Here is a 25,003-nt window from a genome sequence, read left to right as displayed (position 1 = left end):
AGGTTGCGTGGAGACTCACAGCAACCTTTCAGTATCTGAAGGGCCCCCACCAGGCAAAAGCCAGAAAGGGACTCTTTGTCAGGAGCTGTAGTGGTAGGACAAGGAGTAAGGGGTACAAACTGAAAGAGGGGAAATTTAGGTCAGATATCAGGAAGCAGGCAATATTTTACTGTGAGGGTGGTGAGATTTTGGAGCAGGTTGCCCAGGGAGGTTGTGGATGCTCCAACCCTGGGAGTTTTCAAGGCCAGGCTGGATAAGGCCTTGAGCAACCTGGTCTAGTGGGAGATGTCCCTGCCCATGGCAGAGAGGATTGGGAATGGATCATTTTGAAAGTCCATTCCGACTCCTCACATTCTACAATTGTATGATTCTTAATGAAGCTGAGACATACAGCATGGAGTCATTACTGGTGGCATATTTAGCTTTCATACAAGTGGACAAGTTTCTGTATTTTCCTGAAACACAAATTGCCTCTCATGGAATCACCGCATAGTGATAGAAGATTGCATCTTGCTTACTACACTGGGACACAGATAAATGATGACCAGGTGCCATAGCTCTAGTTTTCCTTTTACTTGCAGTATTTTTGTAATGCAAAACAAGATACTGAAGGGTAAAGCCCTGAAAGGTAGCAAGAGTAATAGAAGAAGAAGAAAATCCCCAGCAAAACAGATCTCCAAACAATTTTTAAAAAAGAAAGACGGAGAGAGAAAGAGAAAGGAGCAGAGAAGATTGTCTCTACCACTACAAGAGTGTAAGTAAATGCCGTAATATGTTTACATGAACAAACATGAAAACTAACTTTTATCTAAAGTAAAAGGGTGCAAGTCATCAGTCACAAGTATGGAGTGGAATCTAGAAGACAGACACCTCAGAACAGGAGGAGGAAAAGAAGGAGGGGTTAGTTCTGATCAAGTGTATTACATAACTGGCACTATGAGGCAAAACAGGACAAATTTAGGAGATGCCACAACTCAGGTTGCTTGATTAACTATAAGTGGAACTGTAATGGGTAATGTTAACACTGTCTTCTTAAAATCATGTGTGAAAGAATGAAGCCTCAGCACACTGTGAAACCTGCTCCTGGAGAAGGCAGCTACTGGGTGTTATGGCTCCATGCTTTGTGACAGCAACACGTCCCAATTCTTGAAGTGAGTGCAGAATTATTATCTGTCCAAGTGTTTCTCGGATTTACATGGAATCATAGTATTTAAGAGCAGTTCAGAGTTTTACTATGGTCAGTTTTCATGCTTTATCCTTAGCCTCAGATTTCTTTCTGATATCATGAGATCCAGATATAGGATATAATCTGATATCCATATATAGGCTTAGATATGACAAATTTAGCTTTTCTTCAGTTTTTCTAGTCTGCAGGCTATGGTTGTATGCATTGTCAATCATATGGGTTTGTATGGAGTAGGACTATCCCCATCAGTTTTGGAGTAGGAAGTGTTTCAGTGCAGGAGAAATGCTCTTCCATAGTCTTGCAACCTGATTTATGGGGCCAAATGTTGTTCTGATTTCCCAAACACCACCTGACATCAGGTGCATTACGTGGAGCAAGAGACAGGACTGCACTGGCTCCTTACCATCAGGAAGAGATGCAGTTAAGGCAAACAAGATCTAGCCCTTCCCTGGTTGGTCATAAGCCTAATAAAGTATCAGAACAGTCCAATCAGGAATGTATTTGTATGTCACAATTTTTTTTTTTTTTTAAGCATGGGCATTCTCATTTTAGGTGGCATATATTGCTTTGGTAATACGTCTAAAGTATGCTACAGGTTTTGGAAGCTGGAGCTGTTCCTCCGTTACAGGTTATTCCATCTGCCATGTAAAAAGAAACACAGAATTAGAGACACAGTCATAAATTTTCTTCTTAATCAGTGTTTTAGGACTTCTATGTTATCCAGTGATCACTGTAGATCACGCATATAGTACCCTGTCTAGAGCTGCCTGCTGTGCAAAGTAATTGTATATATGTAAGGCTGCTTGGAAAGAGTATTTTAGAGTTAGTAGAAATCTTCCTCACTTGAATATCAATTACTTGTTCATGAAGTAATTATTCAGAAATTTTCCAAATAATAAACACTTACTTTTGATATTTTTACTTCTGTGAATTAAACTAAGACACCTAGACAGCTCTAATAATTTCTGAACTCTGTCACTTGAAGGCTGTTGGAATTTTGTTGGAACAAAAGCAGAGTTCAGATACAGACACTGCGGAGTGGAGGCAGCAAGTTCTGGCAGATATTTGATCAGACATTTGGGAGAGGCCAGGAGAACCCTCTATTTCCACATTTCTGAAAGTCAAACAAATCCTCAGGCTATCAAACAAGCTTTCACCCAATATGTCCACTGCAGCCAATGGATTTCAGTACTACAAAGGCTGGGCCCACAGAAAAAGAAAAACAGGTTTGACAAAAATAGTTTGCTCCTACATTCTACCACTACTGCTGGCTTCTAGGTAGTACTTAATCTGGACTAGAAATGGGATGAACCCTTGTTCCCCAAGTGTTCCCCTAGGACTGTGTTAACTTTTCTTAGCTTCTGCTTTATGACCTGTGGGACAGCACATAAACCACAGTCCCTGTGTGTGAGGTGATGTTTCCCTGCTCCTTTTCAGGGACAGCATACAACTTCCTGCTGTCCACAGATACGTGGGAACTCATGCTGAATGTATTCTCACTAGTTCCTCAGACACTAGTTCTTAGGAATTTAAGTGGGTGGCCTTTCTGACAGCCAGTCATGCTGCCTTCAGCAAATTTAGGAAACTTTTTGTGGACGTCTTACTCTGCCATCTCAGCAAAGCTTGCTGCGAATCTGTGAGAGTATTGCATGCATAAGATTTTGAGTTCAGAATGTAAAGCTAATTACTGTTTCTGACCTTTCTTTGCAGCCATTCTCTCTTCCTCTTTTTTCTTCTCTTCCTCCAGAGCTTTCATTTTTGCATCATACTCATCAGCACGGGTCTTCCACTCATTTCGGTTGTTCAGCAGTCCATCAAGCATAGGCTGAATTTCCTCATGGAAACGTGAAAATTCCTAACCAAAACACACCTGTCAGCACAATACAGTGTAGGGGCTTGTCCATCATACACCAGGGCAGACCCTGACACCTCACCTCCAAAGCTGGCTTATGCAGCGAAAGCATTAATGGCACAAACTCTGCAGAGGGGCAGATGGTGCCTCCTCTACTTGTCCCTCTCCCCTGTCCCTCTCCACTGGGACTCACTCACCTGATATTTGAGCCCCCTGATGAGAAGGATGGGGTATGCAAGGGCACCTTTTGCTTACCTTATAGACAAACGTACACACAAAGTCAATGAAACCCACTTGAAGCTTTGGAAGCTCAGCAGCTTTCCTTCGGTCCATCATGGGCTGCGGGAGGACAGAAGTTGACCATGATTTATGAGAGCACTTAAATGAAAAACACATCTCTATTTTCTCCCCCAAAATTGCCTTGTTGTGTCAGCCTGGCAGTTCTGTCATGCTGTACATAAAGACTGTCCATCACAGCCCTCTTTCTCCACTGCAGAGGAGTGAAGTGGGCTGATTTCCTTTGCCATTTTAGTAGAAATTTTAGACAGCTCTTTGAGTGTCTGTGAATGGGGAGGAGGACAGAGAATCTTTCCCATGTGCCTCTTAGATATCCGAGGGAAGGTTCATTACAGGGCTGAAGAGGTTTTAAATTCTCTAAAACATAACTGAGCATGAAATTATATTCTTATAAGACCTTGTTGATTACTGTATTACTGTAATACCACTGTGGGTAGACAGGGTTCATGAAAGTCTACCTAAATAAAACCCAAACCACACAGGTGGAGGCTGCATCAAGGAATGACTCCTGACTCTTTCAGAGCCAAATTTAACTAAATGTTAAAAAGAAAAAAAAAAATGCTAGAAACACCCTCCCATTTACCAGAAATAATTTCTTGACTCTACAGATTTTGTGTTTGAAGTTTTTCTCTTTATCAGAAACTCTGTTTTCTTCTGTGACTTATCTATTTAATTTTCCATTTTTTCTGTCAGGGACCAGCACAAAGTCTCCAGGGGGACTCCACTCCTTGATGGTTCACAGCCACTGAACCCATCTAAGTATATGGAGAGCTGGACAAGAGTCACTGGACATTCTCAGAGAGATTCTTCACTGAGTACACACTTTTCCAAAGGATTTTGGCAGGCATAATGATTTTAGGCAGAGTCACAGCACTATGACAGCAGCACCACTCGTAGTAAGTCTCAGCTGAGACTCGCTGACTGAACTGAGCTGCCTGACTCTCACACAGTACTTACAATAGGCTGCTGCTGAAGGACGCTTATTTCTAAGTCTCCTTGCTCCCAGAACTCAGCTGCTACCAGTAGAGCTACCTACATCAACAAGGAGGGGAAAAGAAAAGTTAGCATCAACTTCAGACTCATAACTTGATGCGCTTCAGGTCTCCATCATGAAGAAAATCTGACTTTTAACCCTTCTGTGTAGTGACAGCTCAACAGTCTTATTGCACTGGATCTCATTACTCCACTGTTCACCTATTAAGAAACATTTCCAACACAACTACAATCTGAAAGAACGGTTAAACCATCAAGACTATAGCTATTCTTTTTGGTAGTTCTGGGAGGAGAATGATTGATCTTCCAGGCAGCTTAGGAAATTGCATTACTTTGAAGTGTAAACTACGGAAATCTAATGATATATCAAGCACCTGACCTTACTCTGGACTTCCCAAGGCTTTGTGATTGCTGACAAGTCACAGGCAGTCATCATCATGGCCCTAAAGACAGGAAAGAAATAAATGTATTGTCTATAGCCTGCACCCCACTTCTTGCAGGCTCAGGAACTTTATGCCCCAGTACTGTGTCAGGTATCCCCTGGTTCCTGCTGAAGTGGTAAAGAAAGACATGTTGCTGTAGCAGCCTTGGTTCTGACTGGGACATTCATCAAGAATTGCTCTCTTGGCTAAAATGGAATTCTGATGGGAAACTGATTCTTTCTGGCACTAGCATGTTTGCTGCTTTAGTCAGTGCTGGGCTGAACTTCTTGGCTTTGGAGTAACATCTCTGGCTCCCTCACGGACCTGTATCAGTGCAGTCTGTAGTGGGGTGGTGAGTGCACTTCACTGCCAGTGCAGAGCAACCTGCAAACCATCTGCCCAGTCACACCAGCAGCACTGTGACTCAGACTGGTTGCCACTGGGAAGAACAGCTAATGGATTGGATGTCCCTGCTTCTGGTCCACAGGCCACAGGGTGGCCTGGTAGGAGTATACAGCCAGAAGGGGCCCTGCATCTCCCTACAAGTATATACCCAGACTTATTTGGATGAAGAGCCACTTAAAGCTTTATTTTCCCTTCTTTTCCCCTGCTTCTCCAGAAGGTCAAATCTGAGTGGGCAGTAATGTATCATGTGCTGATTTTCCACTAAGTGCAAGCACAGAGTATTGTCCTGGAGCTCTCACCAGGTGTAGACATCACCAACCTTTTCAGAGCCGATTACTCACATGACAACCTCTTTCTTTGTTGTCTCCAGAGACAGGTACTCAGTCCAGGCAGTCGTGCTGTCATATGTCTTAGACTCATCAACGATCTTTTGAAACATTGTTCTCTTTCTTTGAGGGGAGGAAAAAAAAAGATTAAAAAAAAAAAAAAAAAGGAGACAAAAAGAAAAATCCATGAAACAAGGAAACAAATATGTTAAAAACAGAAATGCCTGTTCCTAGTATTGGTAACCCTCCCAGAAGGATTCCCAGTAGTTGCTCTCCTGGCACTTAGGTCCTCAAGGAAACCTCCAACAAACCCAAGCACCACCGTCTGCTACTCTTTAAGTATTGGAAACTGTTGTAAATGCCTTAAAATAACTGTAGTGGTGAGACGTGCAGGACCTTGAAAGTATGTACAACTGCGAATTATGTCAGCTGAGAGATACTTCCACCTTTGCTGGCAACACAACAAGGCCTTTTTCCCTGAATTTTAAGCAAACTGCAGAAATCTAGAGCTGGCTGGAGTATTTTTAAAGCTACTTGGCTTTATATACTTAGTCAAGAACTGCTAACCTTATTTATATACCTAAATATATGTAGGGAATTCTGAGGAACAGTTTATACACAATACATCCATGTTTTGAGTGGCATAAAATCTGGAGAAACCTGATGTTTCAATGCTAGCAGAGAAGACAGGCCACATCACAAAACTACTTCATATGTTCTCTATCTATATCAATATTTCTGGGTCTTAACCCAACTAAGACTTTGCTTGCAGTTCATGGACCAAGAAGGTCAAGGACCAGTCTGTTCCCAGCTGGTGAGGAAGTGGTGGTATATGGTCCCATATAGACATTGTATCTCCAGAGTAAGACTTCTGGATATTGTAATCTCCCTCAAATTCCTCTTCTGTGGACTGTTTGTGTTTTGCATAGTTGTACTGCAGTACAAAACACAGCAATCTGGGCTTGACACAGTATTTTGAAAGCACATTTTGAAAACTCCTTGCTAATTAGGAAGTAATATGTCGTTGAGTTTCAGCCTTATGTCCCAGAGAGTTAGTGCACACTGCTCCAAGATTTTTGGCAATTTTGGCTTTTGTGTGTGAAATAGACTATGAGCTGGATATTCACCTACAACAGACTACTTGTTATTTTTATCAAGCTGCTCTCACAGAGAAGTTAGTGTAGCCCTTGCCAGACCATTTGCCATTTATAAGTATTTTTAGTGTTGAAGCGCTAGTTTAAAAAAAAAACAACAAAACCCAACATCTCTTTCCATTAGGGGGTAACATAGCCCTGCCTTGTTGGAGATAGAGGGTTAAAAAGCCACATATGTGATTTAATGGAAGTTCAACATTCTTTTGAATGATTTGAGTTCTCCCACCATCCCTGCAGTCAGTATTAAAGGCAGCCTCCCAGAGCCAGTGTCTGTGAAGAGGACTGCTGCACGGGTCGGGGGGCTTTCAGAGCAAAACGCCACATCTGGCCTTTGTAAAGTGCCCTCCACACGTGGTGTATGGGACTGACTTACTTGAAGTAGAGTGCCAGGTCTGTTGCTATGATGGCAATTTCCATCAGGTGGATCACGTGCTCGTGCTGTCTGCGGTTGAGGTTCTGACATATATTCAGGGACTGAAAAAGCAAAAGGAAAGGGAGTTGCAAAATCCAAGCAGAGTGTTTTTGTGAGTTTCTGGCCAACTCCCCTTCCCCAGTGTGTTCACTTTTATTTTCTTTTAATGGTTTCAGCTTGCTCCCCTGAGGTGCAAGGGTTGTGAGCCCCGTTCACGTGAGGGTGGCTGTTTTCCCCTCTTGCTTACTGTGAAGGGGGTCAGTATCCTGAAGCTTGTTACACAGCGTGTACCCAAACCCCATCCCCTGACCCCAGTGCAAATTTGCCTGAAATTAGAAGTTAACTGTGGGAATGTGTCAGCCTTGGCCCTGTCAGAGGGGCTACTGGAGAGCAATCCTTTATTTAACATATTCCTATGGGGATAATGGTGTGTCTTCTGAAGGAACCAAGTGATGCATTAAGGAAGCCTATGTGTTTTGGTCCTGGGTGAGCATAGAGTACTTGAGGACTGAGGCAACCACAGTGTTTCAGTATCCAATCCAGAGAAAGGCTTTGTGCTGACAGCTCTGTTTTTAATGAAAAACTTCCCTAAAAGTAAATTATTCGTGCCCTTATATTACAGTACATTACCAACCTCCTCAGAGAGCAAGAATTTTCCAAATTCCAAGTGATGTCTTTCTAAAATTGAGGATCCATGAAGTTTAGCTAAGGGATGTTGAGATCTGGTTGTGTAAAGGAAAGATTAAAAATTTAAGTGCAACATTTAAAAATAAAAACGTGTCTCATTTTTTATTTAATTTTTGTCACACACATAAGTTCAACTCCTTTTGAAAGGTTTAAGAGTAGTACTTTTCAATAGCTAATGACCTCAGTCTAATTAAAGACTTTTGTGACACTGCTTATAACTATTTGGACACTGTATAAGGCAGTCTTTCAACTATGATTTCACCCCAAATGTTGTATCTGACTGCACTGTAATTACTCAGCTTAGTAAGCTTGTTTAATTCCTGAATTAAATACATGTTGAGATCTAGTAATAGGAACAGAAAAACCTGCAATCCTTGGACACCTTCCTAGCTGAAAAGCAAGGCCCTCCTGTATCAAAAACATGAGCCAGCTTCACTCAGCATTTTTCCAAAGCTCCAGAAAACAGTAAGTCTGTATTGCCAGCAAGCTTTGCAGAAGAGCTGTGATCTGACACTACTTTAAGTGACCAACAGAGTCTTGGGTGGTCAATTTTTTCCCCTTAGCTAATAACTACCTACTGAGAGCAGCACTCTCATAGGTGCTCTGTTTCTGTAGGTGGTGAGGGCAGTGCCATGCATGGTGCTTTCTCCATAGATATTTTCTAGCAGAAACTAGTCTTCTTACGCCCAGGATGCTCCTGGTGGCATCATGGGTCTCCTGTGGCACTCAGGCTACCAAGTGCCTTTGCTACACTTGTTCTACTCTGCAATGGTAATGTAGGTTTTGCTTTAACCAAAAGAGGTTTGCTAAGAGGTAAAGAAAGCCCCAGAGAGCACTGCAATTTTTCAGTGTCACCACTGGCCAAAGCATAAGCCCGAGTGCTGGTAGTAAGCTGAAAAGCAAGGTGGTTTGCAAAAGAAGTTTGTTACCCTTGTGAATTAAACAGAGCTGTACTGGAGTTTGATGGGGTCAACAGCCTGATTCTACTCTACCTGAGAGCAACAGAACTGGTTTGAAGTGGTAAGAAAGTGCTTACTTCATTTGGTAAAGGTTGTTGGTTCCCCTGTGGTCGATATCGTGGCAGAGAGCAGCAGTTACCATTGCCAGGGCTTCGAGGTCCGTGTAGTAACGCTTCAGTTTGCCAGTCTGGAGGGAGAGAATTTACATGTCATATGTTTGCATCTCTTACAGGAACAGGTACTGAGCTGCAACTGCTCTGTGCCGGGGGTGTCCTTACTGAAACAGTCCAGGAGAACTGAAAATATCTGTGAACCACAACCCAATGCATGCTAGGCTTAGGTTAAAATGGGGAAATCAGCTAAAAACAGAACATTTCAGACTCAGACAGGCATATATGTAGTGTATATGTGCTTGATGCACACCTCTAGCTTTGGCTACGTCCTGCTCTAGAAGCCTCGTGCCCTAGGGTTCACCCAGGTTGTCATAAGCACCCCTCCAGTCACTGGGCACAAAGTACTATATGAAGAGGTTCTGCATCTTTCTGGGCAATGTGGTGTCCAAGCTGAATCACCCAAGGGACTGTGGTGGGCATAAGCCTGTTGCCAGGTGTGTAGGCAGATGTGTGAAATCGTCCTCACTGATTCCTGTCTGGTCAACCCTTGGTGTGGAACAGCAGCCAGACACTTGTTTTTCTTGTTGAGGTGTTTGTTGCCCTGAGAGCCTGTGAGAAATGGCACTTGCCATGTTCACACTAGTGATACACTTACACCTCTGTCTGTCCTGCCTGGAAATGGAAAGCATGGGGTTGCCTCTATCCCAGCCAGCTAACTTCAGTCTGGCTCTTACTGTCAGAATCTGTTGGAAGAATGGAATTCCTGTAGTATCTCTCCCCTAGTCTGCAGAAGGATTTAATCTGGAGTCTACTCAACACCACACACATCTGTACCTGTGAGATTTGAAGCATTCCATTCATTGGCCACCACTGAACAAAGATTTAAGTGTAATGACTATTACCTAAGGCAAAATCTATCAGGACCTGTGCTGAGGAGTGACAAACCCCTTTTTCCTACACTGGGATTCAAAGGGAGACCTGCATGTTTCTTGGGTGCTGTAAACAAACTGTGCCACAGGATTAACCATGGTGGTGTTACCTTACCATCAGGAGTGTGAACATGGTCTGTGCAACGTTGAAGCCGTGACGCCAGTTGTGGTAAGTTATCTTCCGGTAGCCTTTGCTGACGGAGTACACAAACCTCACCAAAACCTGCAAATGGGGTAGAGGATGTTAGTTTGGGTGATGAAGCCGCTGCCCCTTGCTCTTGCAATAAGAATCGTGTCCAGAAGTCATGGGTGAGGTTCCAGTTCTGCAGAGGTGGTGCCAGAAAGGGATAAGAAGCTGTCATATCATCAGGCTTCCCTGACAGTGTTATTAGAGTAAAACCTAAAGCCTAGTGGAGAGCAAAAAGGGGAACTAAAATATAGCTCTCTACTGGTTTTTTGTTTTGGTTTGGGTGGGGTTTTTTTGTTTGGTTGGTTTGGTTTGATTTTGGGGGGTTTTTTTTGGTAAGAAAAATAAAATCACAGAGATGCCTGTGGGGTAAACAAGAGTCATCACTCTCTAAAGGAAAAGATATTTCATCGTACTGTTTGTGAATTTATTGTGGTTTCATCTTACTGATCGTGGATTTCTTGAATTTTTTGTTTCTCTGAGTTGTCACTCATAAAATATATCTGTCCTGTGTCTTGTGATTTGCTGATACTGATGTCTCTCTTCAAGAGATGGGGATTCATAAATGTAGATATGGGTAGCACTCATATCACCTAAGCAATTACAATATAGGGTGCTAATTACAAAGTGTTTTTTTCCCTCTGCATCCTGCTTCTCCACGTGTACTACATCATGCAGCTGTGCAGGTTTTCCCATTAGAGAGTGAATTAATTATGGATGAGTATTCATTTTTTTAAAATTTCAGCTATTCCGAGTTGCAGCAAAGAATTACTTTTCTTCACATGCGTATCGGGAGTTAGCTGTCCCAGATATTTTGAATACTTCTTGGCACTGACGCGCTACAAGTAAGAAGCACAGAGATAATTCCCATTCGCTTCCCTTCTAATTCCCAGCTTGCCTTTCCAGGGTGAAAACGCTTCCTGCAGTTACCTCCAGATCCCACTAGATGGGAACAAACCTCACATGATGGGCTGAGAAATCCCTCGGTGAGCACCAGAACTGCTGAAATGTCAGTTTCACGATTCCTACAGGGGAACGGTGGAAAAAATCGTGAAAGGGGCTATGGGGCCCTTGTTCGCACGGGGTCGCACCATTCCTGTCGATAGCAGTTGTGCCTGGAAGCTGTTTTTGCCCTGCGGCTGCTAGGGGCGTTGGATACAGCAAGTGAAAGCAACTTTTTGCGTGTTATGCTACCCATCTGTGTAGACCTCACAGCAAACCCCACCTGTGGCAGGCAGCACAGATCAGAGGGACTGCAAACCCTCACGTAGTGACCAGAGGCAGCGAGAGGTGGCCCCCTGTCCTCAGAGGTGTGTGAAGGGGCTTAGGACACATGTCCTCCTCTCTGCAAGCCCCGTGAACCCAGTTCTCCTCCTGCTCTGTGAGCTGCGCTGGGCAAGCACAGAGAGGGCTCTGCCTGGGGACCTCAGCCACGAACAAGGTGGGCCACCCAGGGCAGGGCATCTTGGGGTTTGACAGCCCCTACTACCTCCTGTGGGATCTGGAACTTCTTCACCACGCCGAGCTCGTAGTACATCTGAATGCCACACTTCACCAGCTCCAGCTCGGTGCAGTCAAAATCAGAGAATCTGAACTCATAGATTTCGAACTTTGTGGGCCCTGGGAGCTCTTCTTTCTGTAAGAGAGGGGGGATGGTTTACTACTGTGCTACCCATGTAATTCCTAAGCTTTGCTTGGTAAAAACTTATCAGTCTGACACCACTGAGAACTTTTTCTTTTAGAATATAACACATAAACAGACTGAAATGCAGCTTTTCATAATAACCCCCTTAGTAGGGGAAAAGGGTGGGAGTTTTTGGTCAAGTGCAGGAAATATTGTTTGTTTTCCGTTAAGCACTTGATTTGATGCCATTTGAAGACTCAAAATGGGGGAAGACTTTTAACCCTCCTTAATTCCTCTGGAGAACAAATATGGGTGACAAGCCAAGGTGACTGATGTGTTTCCAGACGGACTTTGAACCCCTTGAGATAAAGTGGCAGAGAGCAAGGGCTCCCCAGGAGCTGGGGAAGTCACTTGCTGTGCAGTCGTAATGGTAATCCCAAACTCAGGCAGCAGAGGAAGACAAGATATGCTTTGCCTTCACCCCCTCACCAGGTAGCAGCATGCCAATGCTGGGAACTCTTTCCTGCATCCACACAGGAAATGTTTGTTTGCCAAGGCTGTTTATTCCAGCAGTGCGTTGTTCTTACCAGAATGCTTGCCAGTTCCTCTTCCTCACACTCACTTGGCTCCTTCCCCAGCTTTTCTCGTGTTGGCTGCAAAGAGGATGAGTGTGTTAAGTCGGCAACCAAACCCCAATGGACTTTGCACTCGGCAGCTTTGGGGCAATCTAGGGCAGCTGTCACATGGAAATTGTGTTTCCTTCCTAGATCTTACTTCAATTTCTCGTCTTTCAACACACACTTCCTGGTAGTGTTCTCACTCTCCTTGAATTTGTTTTGTGTTTCCCCTACTTGTAGATGTCCCCCTAGACCCAGTGTCCCAGCTGGGTCCTCTAACTTCACATCCACTGCACTAAGGAGGTTTTGGGGAATAAATCAGTTTCTCTTCCACCCCTACAGCCCTGCCCTGAGTAGGACCTGTGTGAGCCCACCTCCAAGGCTGGCTTTGCTGAAGAAATTAGAAAGGATGTAGCGGGGCCATGTGCCAAGATGAGGGGAAGACCACAGAGTCAAAAGAAAGACTTCTTTTGCCACTGTGCAGTGACTAGGGCCCCAGGTGCTGCCTCCACGTTGTGGTGGCTGGAAGCATTTCTGTGAGATGGGAGAACTGTGCCTGTGCCGTGAGCCGTGGGCCAGGCCAGCAGACAGGGACGTGTGCTGCACACCATGAGGCATTACCAGAATTTCCTGGATTTCATCCTTGTCACATTTCACGTGGTAGAGCACCATGTCCTGGGCAATATCCTTGCGGTTCTCCAGCTTGTTCATCTTATCATATGTGTCTGTGTTGAGTACAGACCAACCCAGGAACTGTGTCAAGGACTTGTAGAGGGGAAAAGAAGGAGGCAGTGAAATAACCAAAACATCTGTTCCTCAAACACACAGAAATGTAACACTGGGTAATACATTTTTAGAGAAACACAATCTCCACTTTGTCCACAATTCTAGCAATGAGCAATTATGTGTTTGCTCCCAGCTGTGACTCACTCCTCAGCAGAGCGTCTCCCCAGCTGTTGAATCTACCCAGGCCTTTAGAGCATCCATGCTGTGGAGGTTCAAGGACCTTCTATCCAGCTCAGCATACAGAAAACTAATTCTGTGTTGCTGCAAGTGCCTCCATGCCTGTGGAAAGGCTGCTCTTACCATGGTGACAGCAGGTCAGGAATGCTGGTGTCACAGGAGAGCAAGGTTGTCTCATCATCTCTTACGTGTATTTACGCACACACTGTGTTTGCTTTCAACTTGTTTGCTGTCCAGTGGCCAATTCAAACTGTTTGTTTGGGTTTTTTTTCCACAGTCTTTTAGTTTGATAAGAAAGGTCTATTTCAGGAAATGCCCTGATTGATAGCAGATGCCAAGAGCTGAATGCTCATGCTTCATTGAAACAAACATGGGAGCATTTCTAAGCAGCAAGGTCCTTGCTCACAGCTGCTGCTGGTAGATTCAACAGCTGGCCTCCCTTTATATCTTGGCTATGTAGATAATTTTTATATAATTCGGGGGGGGGGGAGAGGGGGTGGAGCTGGCCCAGGCAGTCAGAGCCAGCTGTCAGGTATGTGAACACAGGTCAGAATGGTGGTGTTGGCACACAGTAGCTGCTCGTGGCTAGGTGTCCAGTCCAAGAATGCTGAAACAAAATGATGCTAACACAGCTGGGTTTCCAAGACCAAACTCCCCCAGTATGTCAGATAGCTGCTTTCAAAACTTCCAGGGTGATGTGTAACACCTCTCTGAGCAACAAAGATGCCTAGTTAACAAGAATAAGCAACAGTAAGCTCTTCAACCATATGAATTGCTTCCAGCCACAGAAAGGAACTGTACCTCCATGAGGGTTTCATCCTGTTCATCAAACGGTTTCCCATCTTTTCTGTTATAAAATGTGACGACGCCAACAATTTCTTCCCTTTTGTTCACTATTGGCATGGAGAGAACGTTTTTGATAGTCCACCCTGATTCATCTAGAGGACCTTCCTTGAAGCAACAGCAAGCAGAAAGACACCTTGTACTTAATGTGTTTTCGAAATACATCAGCACTGCCGTGTTACATTAAGACTTCAGGCTTATATTGACTCTATATTACATTTATTAAAAAAAAAAAAAAAAAAAAAAAGAAAAGTAGAATCCTTCACAAAACTGGAAGTTTTCACTATACCTGAAAGTTAAACATCTCATCTGCAGCAGCATTCATAATGTTGCAAATCTAGGGGATCACACAAAAGAAAAAGTTTTACAATATGGACAATGAGAGTAGTTTAACTACTAAAACAAAGAACTGAATTGATGAGGAAGTAGCATGAGTCTAACTTTTTCTCAGAAAGACTGGATGAATCCTAGGTTAAGTACTTACAAATCCACTTTCAGCCACATAGGTTGGCAGTCCAGTAACTAGTGCCCAGTGATCCGGGGTAGGATTTCTGAAGGAAAGAAAAATGTATAAAGGAAGTTAAGGATATATGTTTACTGAAGGATGATCATGGAGTTGAAGTGTATCCAGCTGACTGCATAATCCAGGTTTACATATTTTACTATCAGTTCCTAAACAGTCTTGTCAACTTTCAAAGAATCCATGTGCACAAGCAAAAACTTTTTCACATAAGTAAACACTTTTTCTTCAAGGATTCAATACAAAACAACACATAAAATATCATAGTCTGGAGAGGTTTAATAAAAAATAGTTCCTGGGAATGGGGGCCATGTTTCAGACCTTTAACACAGAGAAAGATAAAAGGAAGTTCCTGGCCAAGGATGTCTGCTAGCCTGAACTTTGAACACTGCTGTAATGGGGACCAGAACTGAGCAGAACTCCTGCTATATCAGATTCGTCTAAGGTGCCCAAGGCTCCCCTGAAACATTCAGTGGCAAGAAGGGAGGACAGTTCTCAGAAAGTTCTCCTTTCTGGAGAGGGGGAAAGGCTAGGGGTATCCTTAAGGTGGGGTCAGCAACCGAAGGACTAGAGAGAAGAAAGGAAGAGACTCAACACAAGGGCACCCTGAGTGGGCTCACCCACTGCCACAGGGAAGGCGTGGAGGAGGAGTGATGCCTCAGCCTGGCAAGGAGAGTGGCAAAACAGCAAGCAGTCAAGACAGCTCACTTCTGCATCTGAAAAGAATCACTGGTTGCAGTGAATTTAGGAGCCTGGTTTACAAGTCAGGATCCCAAAGACCTTGAGGAAATCTTTATCCCACAGAGATGTGAGCTGAAGAACCAACTTACATTCTGTCTCTCTTACTCAGTTTTCTACTAGTCCTTTGCATTTCTCCTCATAGATATCTTTAAATCATGGGGAATCTTGGTTTTACCTGCACTCTGTGTCAGTACCTTACTTACAGGGACTAGGCACTTACGGGATGACTTTAATGTCTTCTTTTCCATGTAATATATAATCAATGACCTTGTAAAAGACTATTTCCTACAAATAAAGAGAAGAGTGGTGTTAAAATTAGTGGTGAGGCAATCCAGGAGACAGGAGAGAGGTAAAGAAGTCCTGTTCTCACGTACCCTGCCATCTGGAGTGCGAGGTCCTGAGTAGGGGGGTACTTCTCCCAACAGGACTGGCCACAGGTCAAAAAATTCCTGGTTTTAAAATTAAAGAAGTCAGTTTTAGAGAAGAAAAGTGCATTCTGCCTCTAATCTCACAGCAACTATTGCTCTACCATGCTGGCTTTCGCAGTGTGCGAAACAAGGCATCAAATAGTAAGACTAGTTCAATACTGGGCAGCAGAACAGCACCCAAATACCTAAATTGGGAAGTGTGGGGTACATTACATAATCATACACTGCCTGTACACAGGGTGCTGCTTCATTCAGTGAACAGTGCTGGCTGTACTCAGTGCAAACAGCAATGCCAGTGTTTCTGGTGTTCTTCATTTTCCAGAGTGTGACTACGGGGCTGATCTGCTACTTGCCAGATTGCTGAAATATTTTGTTTGCTTGTTTTTCTTAGGCTTCGTTAATGTGCTGATCAAAGTGTCTTTAGCACACTGCTGATGTTTTAATACGCCTCTTCACAAGACAGTATGCTGTAAAAGCTCTGGCAACACAATGGTCAGCCTGACCATGGAATAAAGCAGGGCTATATTGACAAGGATGCTGGGTGACCCCCACACAGAGCTTGACAAAGTTGCAAACAGTCAGATCAAATCAGAAGTAACTTAGCTTCTGTCAGCTTGTCTTCATGAAGACAAATTTTATCTAAAAGCCTAAAAGGATATTGTGCACATGGATGAGTCCTTCAGGGAAATGGCGTTTCCACAAGTATCTCACTATACTTCTGATATCCACTGGCTTTCTGGGGTTGTGTTTGTGTTGCAGGCTTTGACCAGCATTGCCACTGCCAGACACATTTTCCCCTCCTTTGTCTTCCCAGCCTTTGACAGCCTCATTCTAGTGACAAGCTCTCCCCTTTTCCTGTCTTTTCGTTAACCCCATCTCTTCATTTGCACAACAAAAAGATGCCAACCAAAGCAGGAATTACAACTCAAAGTTAGCTTGCACTTTGACTGCCTCGGGAGAACTTATCTCCGCGTTATCTCCCCTCAGGGGAAGGCAACAATCAGATAGAAGCACAACACAGATGAGCACTCACCTTCTGCTTCGTCATGTCCAGGAGACCTACTGAGTACCGGTCGCAGTTCAGGTACGCCCTCACGGTGTAAAAAGCCTTGTGGAACTGCCTCTCAATGTCCGTCAGTTCCTCAAAAACCTTATTTGCGGACCACAACAGCACCTGCAGCGAGGGATCAAAACGTAAGGGGCAGCCTTTCCTTGGGAGATGGGCTTCCCAAATGTATTTGGAGTAACAAGGAAATGATAGGGGGTTTATGCTACAGTTCCTGAAAAGTGCAGGAAACCTATAAAGCAAAAGGCAAAAGCGTTTCTTGTTCCCACTGAGAATTACTAGGGAGGAAGAGTCAGGTCATCTTGGAGTATTACGTAGAAGTGCAGTCTTGAAAATACAGCACAAAAAAAATAGTTCTGTCTGTTAAAGAGCTGTCTCCACTTACATTTTAAAGCCATTGGTAAAGTCTTGCATCCAAAATCAGCTAACGCCAGAAGTGTTGCAAATTACAGAGGCTGGCATTCAAAATATGCCAATCAACACTTTCCTCAAAGCCTTTGCACAATTGCCTCGTGTGCACATCAGTGTTTGATCCTTTCCCCTGCTCTGCACCTCGCAGATGTACCCTTAAGAAAGATGCGGCTATTAGGCTCCTTCCCTTGTAAAAATGGAGGTTACACAAGTATTGCTGGTGGCACAAGGAGAGTCTTCGTGGGCCTAAAGGGGAAATATTCTCTGAAATGGTAAGGAAGCAGCTACACAACTGCTTAGCTTAGCTAACGCATGTGTGCTTGTAGCCAAATGTGAGTGCTTTGTTTTCTGAGCCCAGGAGATGTGAGGAGCAGTGCTTCAAAAGCACTGAGAGTGCAACCTGGAGTAGGCTGACATGTGCTTTAAACAAGAAGTACTATTACATGGCCACTGTCAGAAAAGGCATGCCCCACCTCTTCACTGGACACTGGTGGAGATTTTTGACAATTGTGAGCTGCATCTATCTCTGTTTCTAATCCATAAACTGGGACAACTCTATAAAATCTGAGATGTTCATTGTCAGCATCCCTCAGATAGGATAGTGGAGAAAAATGAGCAACAGTTTAGTGTTTGGCACTTTACAGCATGCAATAAGTAATGCTAAAAGCCACAAGCTCTGTGAGGAGGATGGAAAGAAACATCTGAAAAATGTCTAATTCATGGAATGATGTAAAGAAGATGGTCAAAATGTATCATATGATCTTCTGATAAGACTCTTACACGGTATCTGAGTGCAAACAGACTGAACTTTCTTTACACAAATCATTTTACCCACAGTATTGCGCAGTCTTTGTGTCTTTGCACAAGTCTTTGTCTTGATGGGATTTACAGTAATAAAATCCTAGACCACCTTTGAGAATGTGATTTGTTCATTCTGTATTTCAGTATTTTTTGTTATAATAATGGCCAGTCTTCGCGAACAAAGAACCAGGAAAGGTCTTTACCCCTTCCAGCCTGCGCATTGGATTTTTTAGGTGAGACACAGTGTGCGCGGAACTGAGCCCACCCTTTAATCCTGAGGTTCATCTGCCGGGGCCAAGCGAGCTTGGACGGTGGCAGCGAGGTCCTCAGGACGTAGATGGATTGCCTTACAGGGCTAATGAGCTCCATCTGCCCGGGGAGAGGCCCTGACCGGGAATCGAACCCGGGTCTCTGCGGTGGCAGTGCCACGTCCTTAACCACTAGACCACCTATACAATGAACTGTATTAACTCTCACACAGACTGTGACACCTAGATAGCCAGAGGTCTGATAACTGAACTACTGGAAGAACTACAGCAGTGTGTCCTGAATCTCGTTCTCGCTTTCCTCCCTTTCTGTGGGACCTGCTGATGCAGCAGTGGTGTGTGAACACAGGATTCCTGGGTTCAGAGCTAGACCAGAGCACCCTGTGGGAGACATTAGGCCTTCCACCTTTTGAGTCTCCACTTTATCTTCTAACCATTTTCTTACCAGCCCTACTGCTAAACCCGCAGCCTTTGCCAGTTCTACTTTAGTTGAAATACTCATCACTGCTGAAGGCTGTATGGTCTGGCCGTCACTCATGGTTTTGATGAATAAAATTAGGTAAAACTTACAAAACAATGAATTAGTGAATAAAAGTGCTGTCCCAAAGTTTCAAAATAAACTTGCATTCTGCATTCATTTTGCTGAGATAGGCCTTTATCCCCCATGGGAACCCCCATGGGTTGGGGAGTATGGATGCCAAGAAGCACAGACACAACTGCACGTCCTCTTCAATGACTGCCTTACACAGAAAGTGACTGCAAGGATTCACATCCATCCCAATAAATTTGAGAATCCTATTGTAATCCAAGTCATTGAAAAGAATGTTGGCTAATTATTTCTGTTCAGAATACCCTAAAACCCTAATCTGTGCTCATTCCTACTGATGGAGGCCAGTACAAAAGGCATATGACAAACATTTCACCGGTTGTAAGAGGAAATTCAATGGTACTTTTCAATGAGCAGATGAGTTAAAAATACCACATTCTTAAATATTTCAGGAAATCTTTCAATGCTGCTGGTCGAAGTGGTTAAATGACCCAGGAGTGTTTCACAGCCTCAAGTCCACAAAACATTTGGAAGTCAGTCCTGCTGAAACTGGTACCACCGTGTCAGGTCCCACACTTTTGCCAGTAGCAGCAGAAAGAGTAATGAAGGGCTCTGGGGAAGGAGCAGTATCTGAAAGCACTTGAGGGTATCTTTTTTCCCTGCTTTTAGGGCACAAATCTCTGAAGCAGATCAGGTACACCTTTGAAATCAGAAGAATGCACTCACTTGGTTTTGAGATATAACCCGTTTTGCATTTTCACTCTTACCTGGCCTCTTCGAGTCTCACAATTGTGAAGATAACTCAAGTGATAAATTTTCAAGTTCAAGGACGCAAAATTCAGGTACTTCAGAAAAAGCTGCAAAGACAAATGATGAGATTGAGTTGAATGCAGTAGCAGCCTCGTGTACACTGTATTTCATAACACTGCTTTACAAGCATCATGGTAATTTCCCTGGGAAAATGCTTTGCTGTGCATTGGCATGAGATGAGGCTTATCCCACTGTGTCTTCCATGAAAGACTTAGGAGATAAGCATCCTCATTTTAAGCCTCTTTTATTAGCAGGCGAGTCCCCTTCAGGGAAACTCACACCACTGGAGCTTCACAAAAGCAGACATCCCCGGTATAAAAGAGTCTATGTTACATGACACAGGTAACACCTTGCTGGTAGAAACTCAGCTACTGACCACTTACTGTTTCATCAGAGCTGGTGAAGTGGGGGCCGTTCAGTTTATTAATAGCCACAATGACAGCAACCAAATCTTTGCCATTCAAGATGGGTGTTGCAAGGATGTTTTTCGTAGTGTAGTTGGTGAGCTCATCAACGAATGGACTGAACTGGGCGCACTGTTTAAGAGAGAATTTACAAATTAGGCATTTTCCACAATATCCACAGTCTTGAAACCAAGATAAAGCACAGCCTCTCAAAGTAAGGTGCCTAAAGAAAGTTTTAGTTAAAAATTGTTGAGGAAGATAAATGAATTAGCAGAAATTTGGACAGTCTGCAGGTGATAAAGCTAGTATCAAGAGGAGAGGCTGCGGCTTCAGACTTGTGCTTTTAACTTTCTGTGGAGATCCTGCAAATCATAGGCATTAGCATGTCAAAATCTGTCAGAACAAGGAGGCCCTGCACCCATCATTCTCGGATCAATTACACTCTTCATAGTGCCTCCTTCATCCTTTCCTCTGACTTCTTGTTAGCACTGTGGAGTGAATACAGCCAGATACCTTGCAGCACTGTGTAGCCACAGTGTTTGAACCAGTGCAGCCACCGGGAAGTTCGCTCACCCTCCTTTTATTTCTGCTTTTGCCTGGGCCCTGCAGCCTCTTGTCAGCTTGCAGCATCCTTGAAGCCCATCTACTCCTTGTTGAAAATGTTCTCCCAGACATTCCCTCACCTGTTGCTGGGCCTCTGTGCATGGGATGGTAGATGGTAGGGCACGTATTCCAAGGGAGGATGCAGCTGGCACCGCTAGTGCGTGTTCCCTGGCCATCTTCCCCTGCACCTGGCAGCAACCCACCCCCTTCTGCCCCGGGAGCATTTTGGCAGCCAGTTGCCATGTGCAGACAGCTCTGCAATGGACTGGGCTACCCAGGAGGTCACCCAGGAAGAAAGTGCCATTCAAACCACTGGGGGCAAGCTAGGTCATGCTGTAGGGGAAGCCCAAAAATAAATTGTCTGATTCATCCTTGTCTCAATGTCACATTTCCCCCCATGACAGAAGAAAACAAAGCAGAGAAAGCATAGCACAGGGAAGGCAGGTGGCCCATCACTTCACCTGCACAGAGTCCTATTGACACCTTCATCACCTTCCAGTAGGGAGTGTAGGGACAGTCCTGCTGACCCAGGGTCTTCTCTCTGCTCAGCTGAATAACTTGTCAGTTATAAGTCCTTCCATTTGGGTGAGAAAAAGGCACACAGACCTGATCATATTCAGGAGGTTGAACCAGAAAGAATAATCTCTTCCTACTGCATTTCTCCCCATACCTTTCCCCACTGCTGGGCCTTCTGCCAAATGCGATAGGCCAAGCACTGAGTCTCTGGGTCTCCTTTAAAGGAATGTGTTATGGCCATGTCTGAAAGCACTAGAGTTGGAGTGCAGCTCTTAGCTCACAGCACTGAAATCCTCCCCTATTTCTGAGGAAATATCAGAAAGCAAACAGCTTTAAAAAGTTTACCACATTCTGATGCTTCCCCCAACATCAGAAACCTCCCCTGTCAAAAGAAAAGTTTCAGAACCAAATCAATATCTATGTTCTGTGGAAGCCAAGGGAGGTTTTGCTGAAGGGTTTGGATATGCCTGTACTGAGCAACAAATGAATGGATCAACAGATGGTCTCTCTGTAACTAGCAAACAATAGATGGAGTAATCCCAAATGCCATATTTGGGTCACATGGATTTTAGTTTTATACCTGTGATTAGAACAAGCGGATTGTTATTGCTGCCATTCTGGTTTATGTGATTCAACCCAGAAATATGGGGAGTAAATGTTGTCATGAAGGTATAAAAATAAAACACTAAAATTCCTCAGATCCCTCCTGATATTGCAGTTCACAATGTTTGCTGAAAGAGTTTTTTTGGTCAAAGTTTGTCTCTGCTTCTGTTGAAGATCCATCAGACACAGGTTGCACTTGAAGCACTTGCTCTGAGGTTCACTCACTCTATTTGACAAAAATGTCTCTAAATGCTGAAGCTTCATCAGACAGCAAACATTTTCAAATGTTTTCTGTAGTGTGAAAACTTGTTCTGAACTCCTGTAAAGGATTTCTCTCTCTTTGCAACTTACAAATGGAACATAAAATTCTGTGGAAAATTCCATGTGCATTCAGTTCAGATCTGACTTCCTCGCTCTCCCCCACTGGACTGTGTGAATTTTTTTTTTTTTTTTAATTAGACAGGCCAAGTGTGGCAGGCACCAAGTGTCTCCAGACACTAAGACCTAGTGTAATTAACGAGCCTAGCTTCACCTCATTCCATAAATGAAATTGAAAGCAACTTGAAGACCTGCTACTGGTGCTTTTGTTTCCAGTACACAGCTATTACCACCACAAGACCTTTGGCCAAGCACTGAGATGTGCTGCTACCTCTTGACCCCTTTGTACTGGTAAGCATGTGAGCCTCTCTTCTACCCAGTAAATGAATAAATGGCAAACATACCTCGTGGACATCCTTGATGTTCATGGTTTTCTTGGTCTGTGCAACGTAACCCACAATGCCTATGTCCAGCGGGTAGACAATCTCGCAGTCTGGGGGCACCAGACATTCCTCCAGAGTACTTCCCTCTTGGATGTTGAAAAGCCTTGTTGCCAGTTCGGGCGTGCCATTTCTCTGCCTGTACATGAAGAGACTACAGCGGTCGGCGTGAATGAGGGACCTGATTCTTCTCAAGGTCTTGAAAACCACTTTCTCCATGTTGATGCTTTCTTGCATGTCTTGGATCAGCTCAAAAAGTATTTCACTCTCGTTGTTATCCCAGGACTCTGTTTTCAGCTTCTTCTCAAAGTACTGCTTGGCAAAAGCAGGGTTGCCATCAAGAAACTTCTCCACGTCGTCTTGACTAATGCTCATTGTGAATGCCCTGGATCTTGTGGAAGGTAGTAGTCCAAAGATGTGGTCGTTGCAAGCAGCACTCTAACTTCTCATGTAGTTCCTAAGCTTTTGTAGTGGAAGATGCTGCTTCTAGAATGACCAAGGGTGAGGTATCACTGCAAAGAGAGCTTGTCATCAGGAAGATGTATTCCTTTATAGTGTCGAAGGCGAGTCTGTGGGAGGACAGATCTTCTCAACCAAAGAGATTAGACGACCTCTACAAGAGCTTTGGGTCAACTTTCCTCTTCTTAATCTAAATGCAAACAAACACTGAATACTCACAATATCTGAAAACGCTCTTCTTTCTCTTGATAAGCAGAACACTTACTGAAACAATTATATTGAGGCAGCAGCAACAGGGAAGAACTGCATCTCCTAACATTGAAATAAGCTCTTTAAAGTCTAATTAAATATATACTGCTTGGGCCTAATCCTTGGCTAACAAGGTGAGCATCTTATTATTTCTGCTCTCCCAGCTCCTAGCAGGAGTAGGAAGTGCATCCTTCACAAAAGAACACAGTGGCCAGAACAAAAATATCGAGATAACACTGCTCTTTCAGGACTCTCTCTACAATTTCATGGGTCTTGGGTGGCTCTTCTAATGTCTGTTCTCTAACAAAAACACCAATGCTGAGTGCTTTAGTCCAGGATTTGGACTGAATTTGAAAGGGCTATGGCCTTTTCTTCTTCCTAGTAAGGACAGAAAAATGTGCCTCTTAGTGGATCCTTTTAGGAAGGAATCTGGAGAAGTTTTATTTGGTTATGATTGAAACACTCTAAGGAAACATGGTAAGCCCTGAAGGCAACACAAACAAACAAACACCAAATAAAACCCAAGCAAACCAGGAAGGTAGAAAATTTTCCCTCATTACTGTCAGTGGAGAGAAAGAGTGAGATCTATAGCTGTGGGGAACATAAGTTGTTTCACATCAGTGAAGCCACCACGCTGTGCAAACAGCAAGTGAGGATAAATGTGATGCTCGGAGGCAAAATGCCTCTGAGGCCATTACCTTTCAGAGGAATTAAACAACGCACAGGAGTTTTCATTACTGGCAAACAAGAGTAAGTCCCATCGACCACACTGCTGGAAAATAAGCAAGGCTAACCTGCTGAAGGAGTAAGGGTCTCATCTGGCCTCTCTGTGAGTATCGTCACTCCTGCCAGGAGTGGTGCAATCCAGCCCAAATGGGAATGTGGATGCCCGGGAGGATGGTGGCTTGTCTTGGTAGTTCTCGTAGCCAGGATACTAAAACAGAATTACTGCTCAAGAAGACTCTTGAAGGAGGTGATGTGAATACCAGGGCATTCACTGCCTCCAAAAACCACGTTCTAAAAGAGGGAGGGGGACCTGCTCAGGGCTAGCATGGTGGGTGACTGCTCCAGATCTCCAGAATGGGGGTCAGTGAAACCTTTTTCTGAGCAACAAGCAGGACAGTCCCAAGCACAGAACATGGTGGCAATGGTGAATTTTAGTTTTCAAACCTGCTTTTCAAAACGTGTTTCAAGTTGCAGGTTGTTAAGCGAGGTTTCACGTTGCAGGAGTTTTCTGGGTACAAAGGGTGGCAGAAAGAGTACCAGGGAGTTTTCTTTCGGTTTGACTGAAAGTAAGGGAAAGAACTGGCTGACAAATGAAGGTGAGAGACAGTTTAGGTGAGTGAGACCATGAAATGTAAGTTTCAAACTGGAAAAAACAGGCCATTTTGTAAGTTTTGTGTTCTTGTTAATCTTAAGGAAGAGAAAACCAGACAGAAAATGTATAAGCATGGTGAAATTATTGAAGATATGTATAAAAATACTGTGAAGAAGTAAAAATGGAAAGTAAGAAAAGTCAAATTGAATATGAGATTACATTAGGAACATGAAGGGCAATGAACACTCTGTTTATCATATAAGGAAGGGAATTTTAGGGAAAGTATTGAAGAGCTGGAGTTTTTAGAGGGCTGTATGAAGTAACCTCTGAACTGTTAATGACTTTTTCTGACAATTAATGGAGGATCTTCTGAGGTTTTGAAATGCTGGGAAAAGGTAAATGTAATGATTCTTACTGCAAAATAAGAAAAAAGAAGAACTGGAGAATTTAACAAGAGACCATTTTAGGCTTCTAAGAAAATACAGGAACAGAAGTGTCTGAACATAAATAGAGGAGGCAAGTAAGAGTCAGCGT

At 43.8% G+C, this 25,003-nt stretch overlaps 1 protein-coding gene across 2 annotated transcripts; it reads right to left on the bottom strand.

Annotated features, from left to right (window-relative positions):
* Positions 1 to 1,700: 1,700 nt before the first annotated feature.
* Positions 1,701 to 23,007, bottom strand: PDE6B (phosphodiesterase 6B). Of its 2 annotated transcripts, XM_027901171.1 has the most exons (22): positions 22,408 to 23,007; positions 19,943 to 20,095; positions 19,517 to 19,606; positions 16,692 to 16,832; positions 15,605 to 15,679; positions 15,451 to 15,515; positions 14,454 to 14,520; positions 14,259 to 14,306; positions 13,928 to 14,077; positions 12,785 to 12,928; positions 12,134 to 12,199; positions 11,412 to 11,558; positions 9,851 to 9,958; positions 8,771 to 8,880; positions 7,682 to 7,769; positions 7,009 to 7,109; positions 5,497 to 5,604; positions 4,708 to 4,771; positions 4,293 to 4,367; positions 3,294 to 3,377; positions 2,885 to 3,041; positions 1,701 to 1,824 (listed from the first exon to the last, which is right to left on the bottom strand). In XM_027901171.1, exons 1-22 carry the CDS (start codon positions 22,816 to 22,818, stop codon positions 1,766 to 1,768), a joined length of 2,511 nt encoding a protein of 836 aa, XP_027756972.1. In that variant the 5' UTR covers positions 22,819 to 23,007; the 3' UTR covers positions 1,701 to 1,765. The 2 variants fall into 2 exon arrangements, with proteins under 2 accessions (XP_027756972.1, XP_027757056.1); XM_027901255.1 differs by lacking the exons at positions 14,454 to 14,520; positions 15,451 to 15,515; positions 15,605 to 15,679; ... (2 more) ...; positions 19,943 to 20,095; positions 22,408 to 23,007 and having other exon boundaries at positions 13,928 to 14,073; positions 14,259 to 14,288.
* Between the last annotated feature and the right edge of the window lie 1,996 nt (positions 23,008 to 25,003).

The sequence above is a fragment of the Empidonax traillii genome, unplaced genomic scaffold, assembly GCF_003031625.1.
Source record: "Empidonax traillii isolate 1590-97213 ecotype Southwest subspecies unplaced genomic scaffold, ASM303162v1 scaffold2:size4533513, whole genome shotgun sequence".
In the NCBI taxonomy this organism is placed as follows: Eukaryota; Metazoa; Chordata; class Aves; order Passeriformes; family Tyrannidae; genus Empidonax; species Empidonax traillii.
The sequence above is the reverse complement of the archived record's forward strand: the minus strand, read 5'-3'. Positions and strand labels throughout refer to the sequence as shown.

Excerpts from the sequence above, each read along its gene's own strand:
- PDE6B (XM_027901171.1), bottom strand. The coding sequence starts at position 22,818 with ATGAGCATTAGTCAAGACGACGTGGAGAAGTTTCTTGATGGCAACCCT. Across the intron at positions 5,605-7,008 it reads GACCTGGCACTCTACTTCAA|AAAGAGAACAATGTTTCAAA; the intron begins GTAAGTCAGTCC and ends CTCCCCTCAAAG. Across the intron at positions 4,368-4,707 it reads CTTGGGAAGTCCAGAGTAAG|GTAGCTCTACTGGTAGCAGC; the intron begins GTCAGGTGCTTG and ends TTGTTGATGTAG.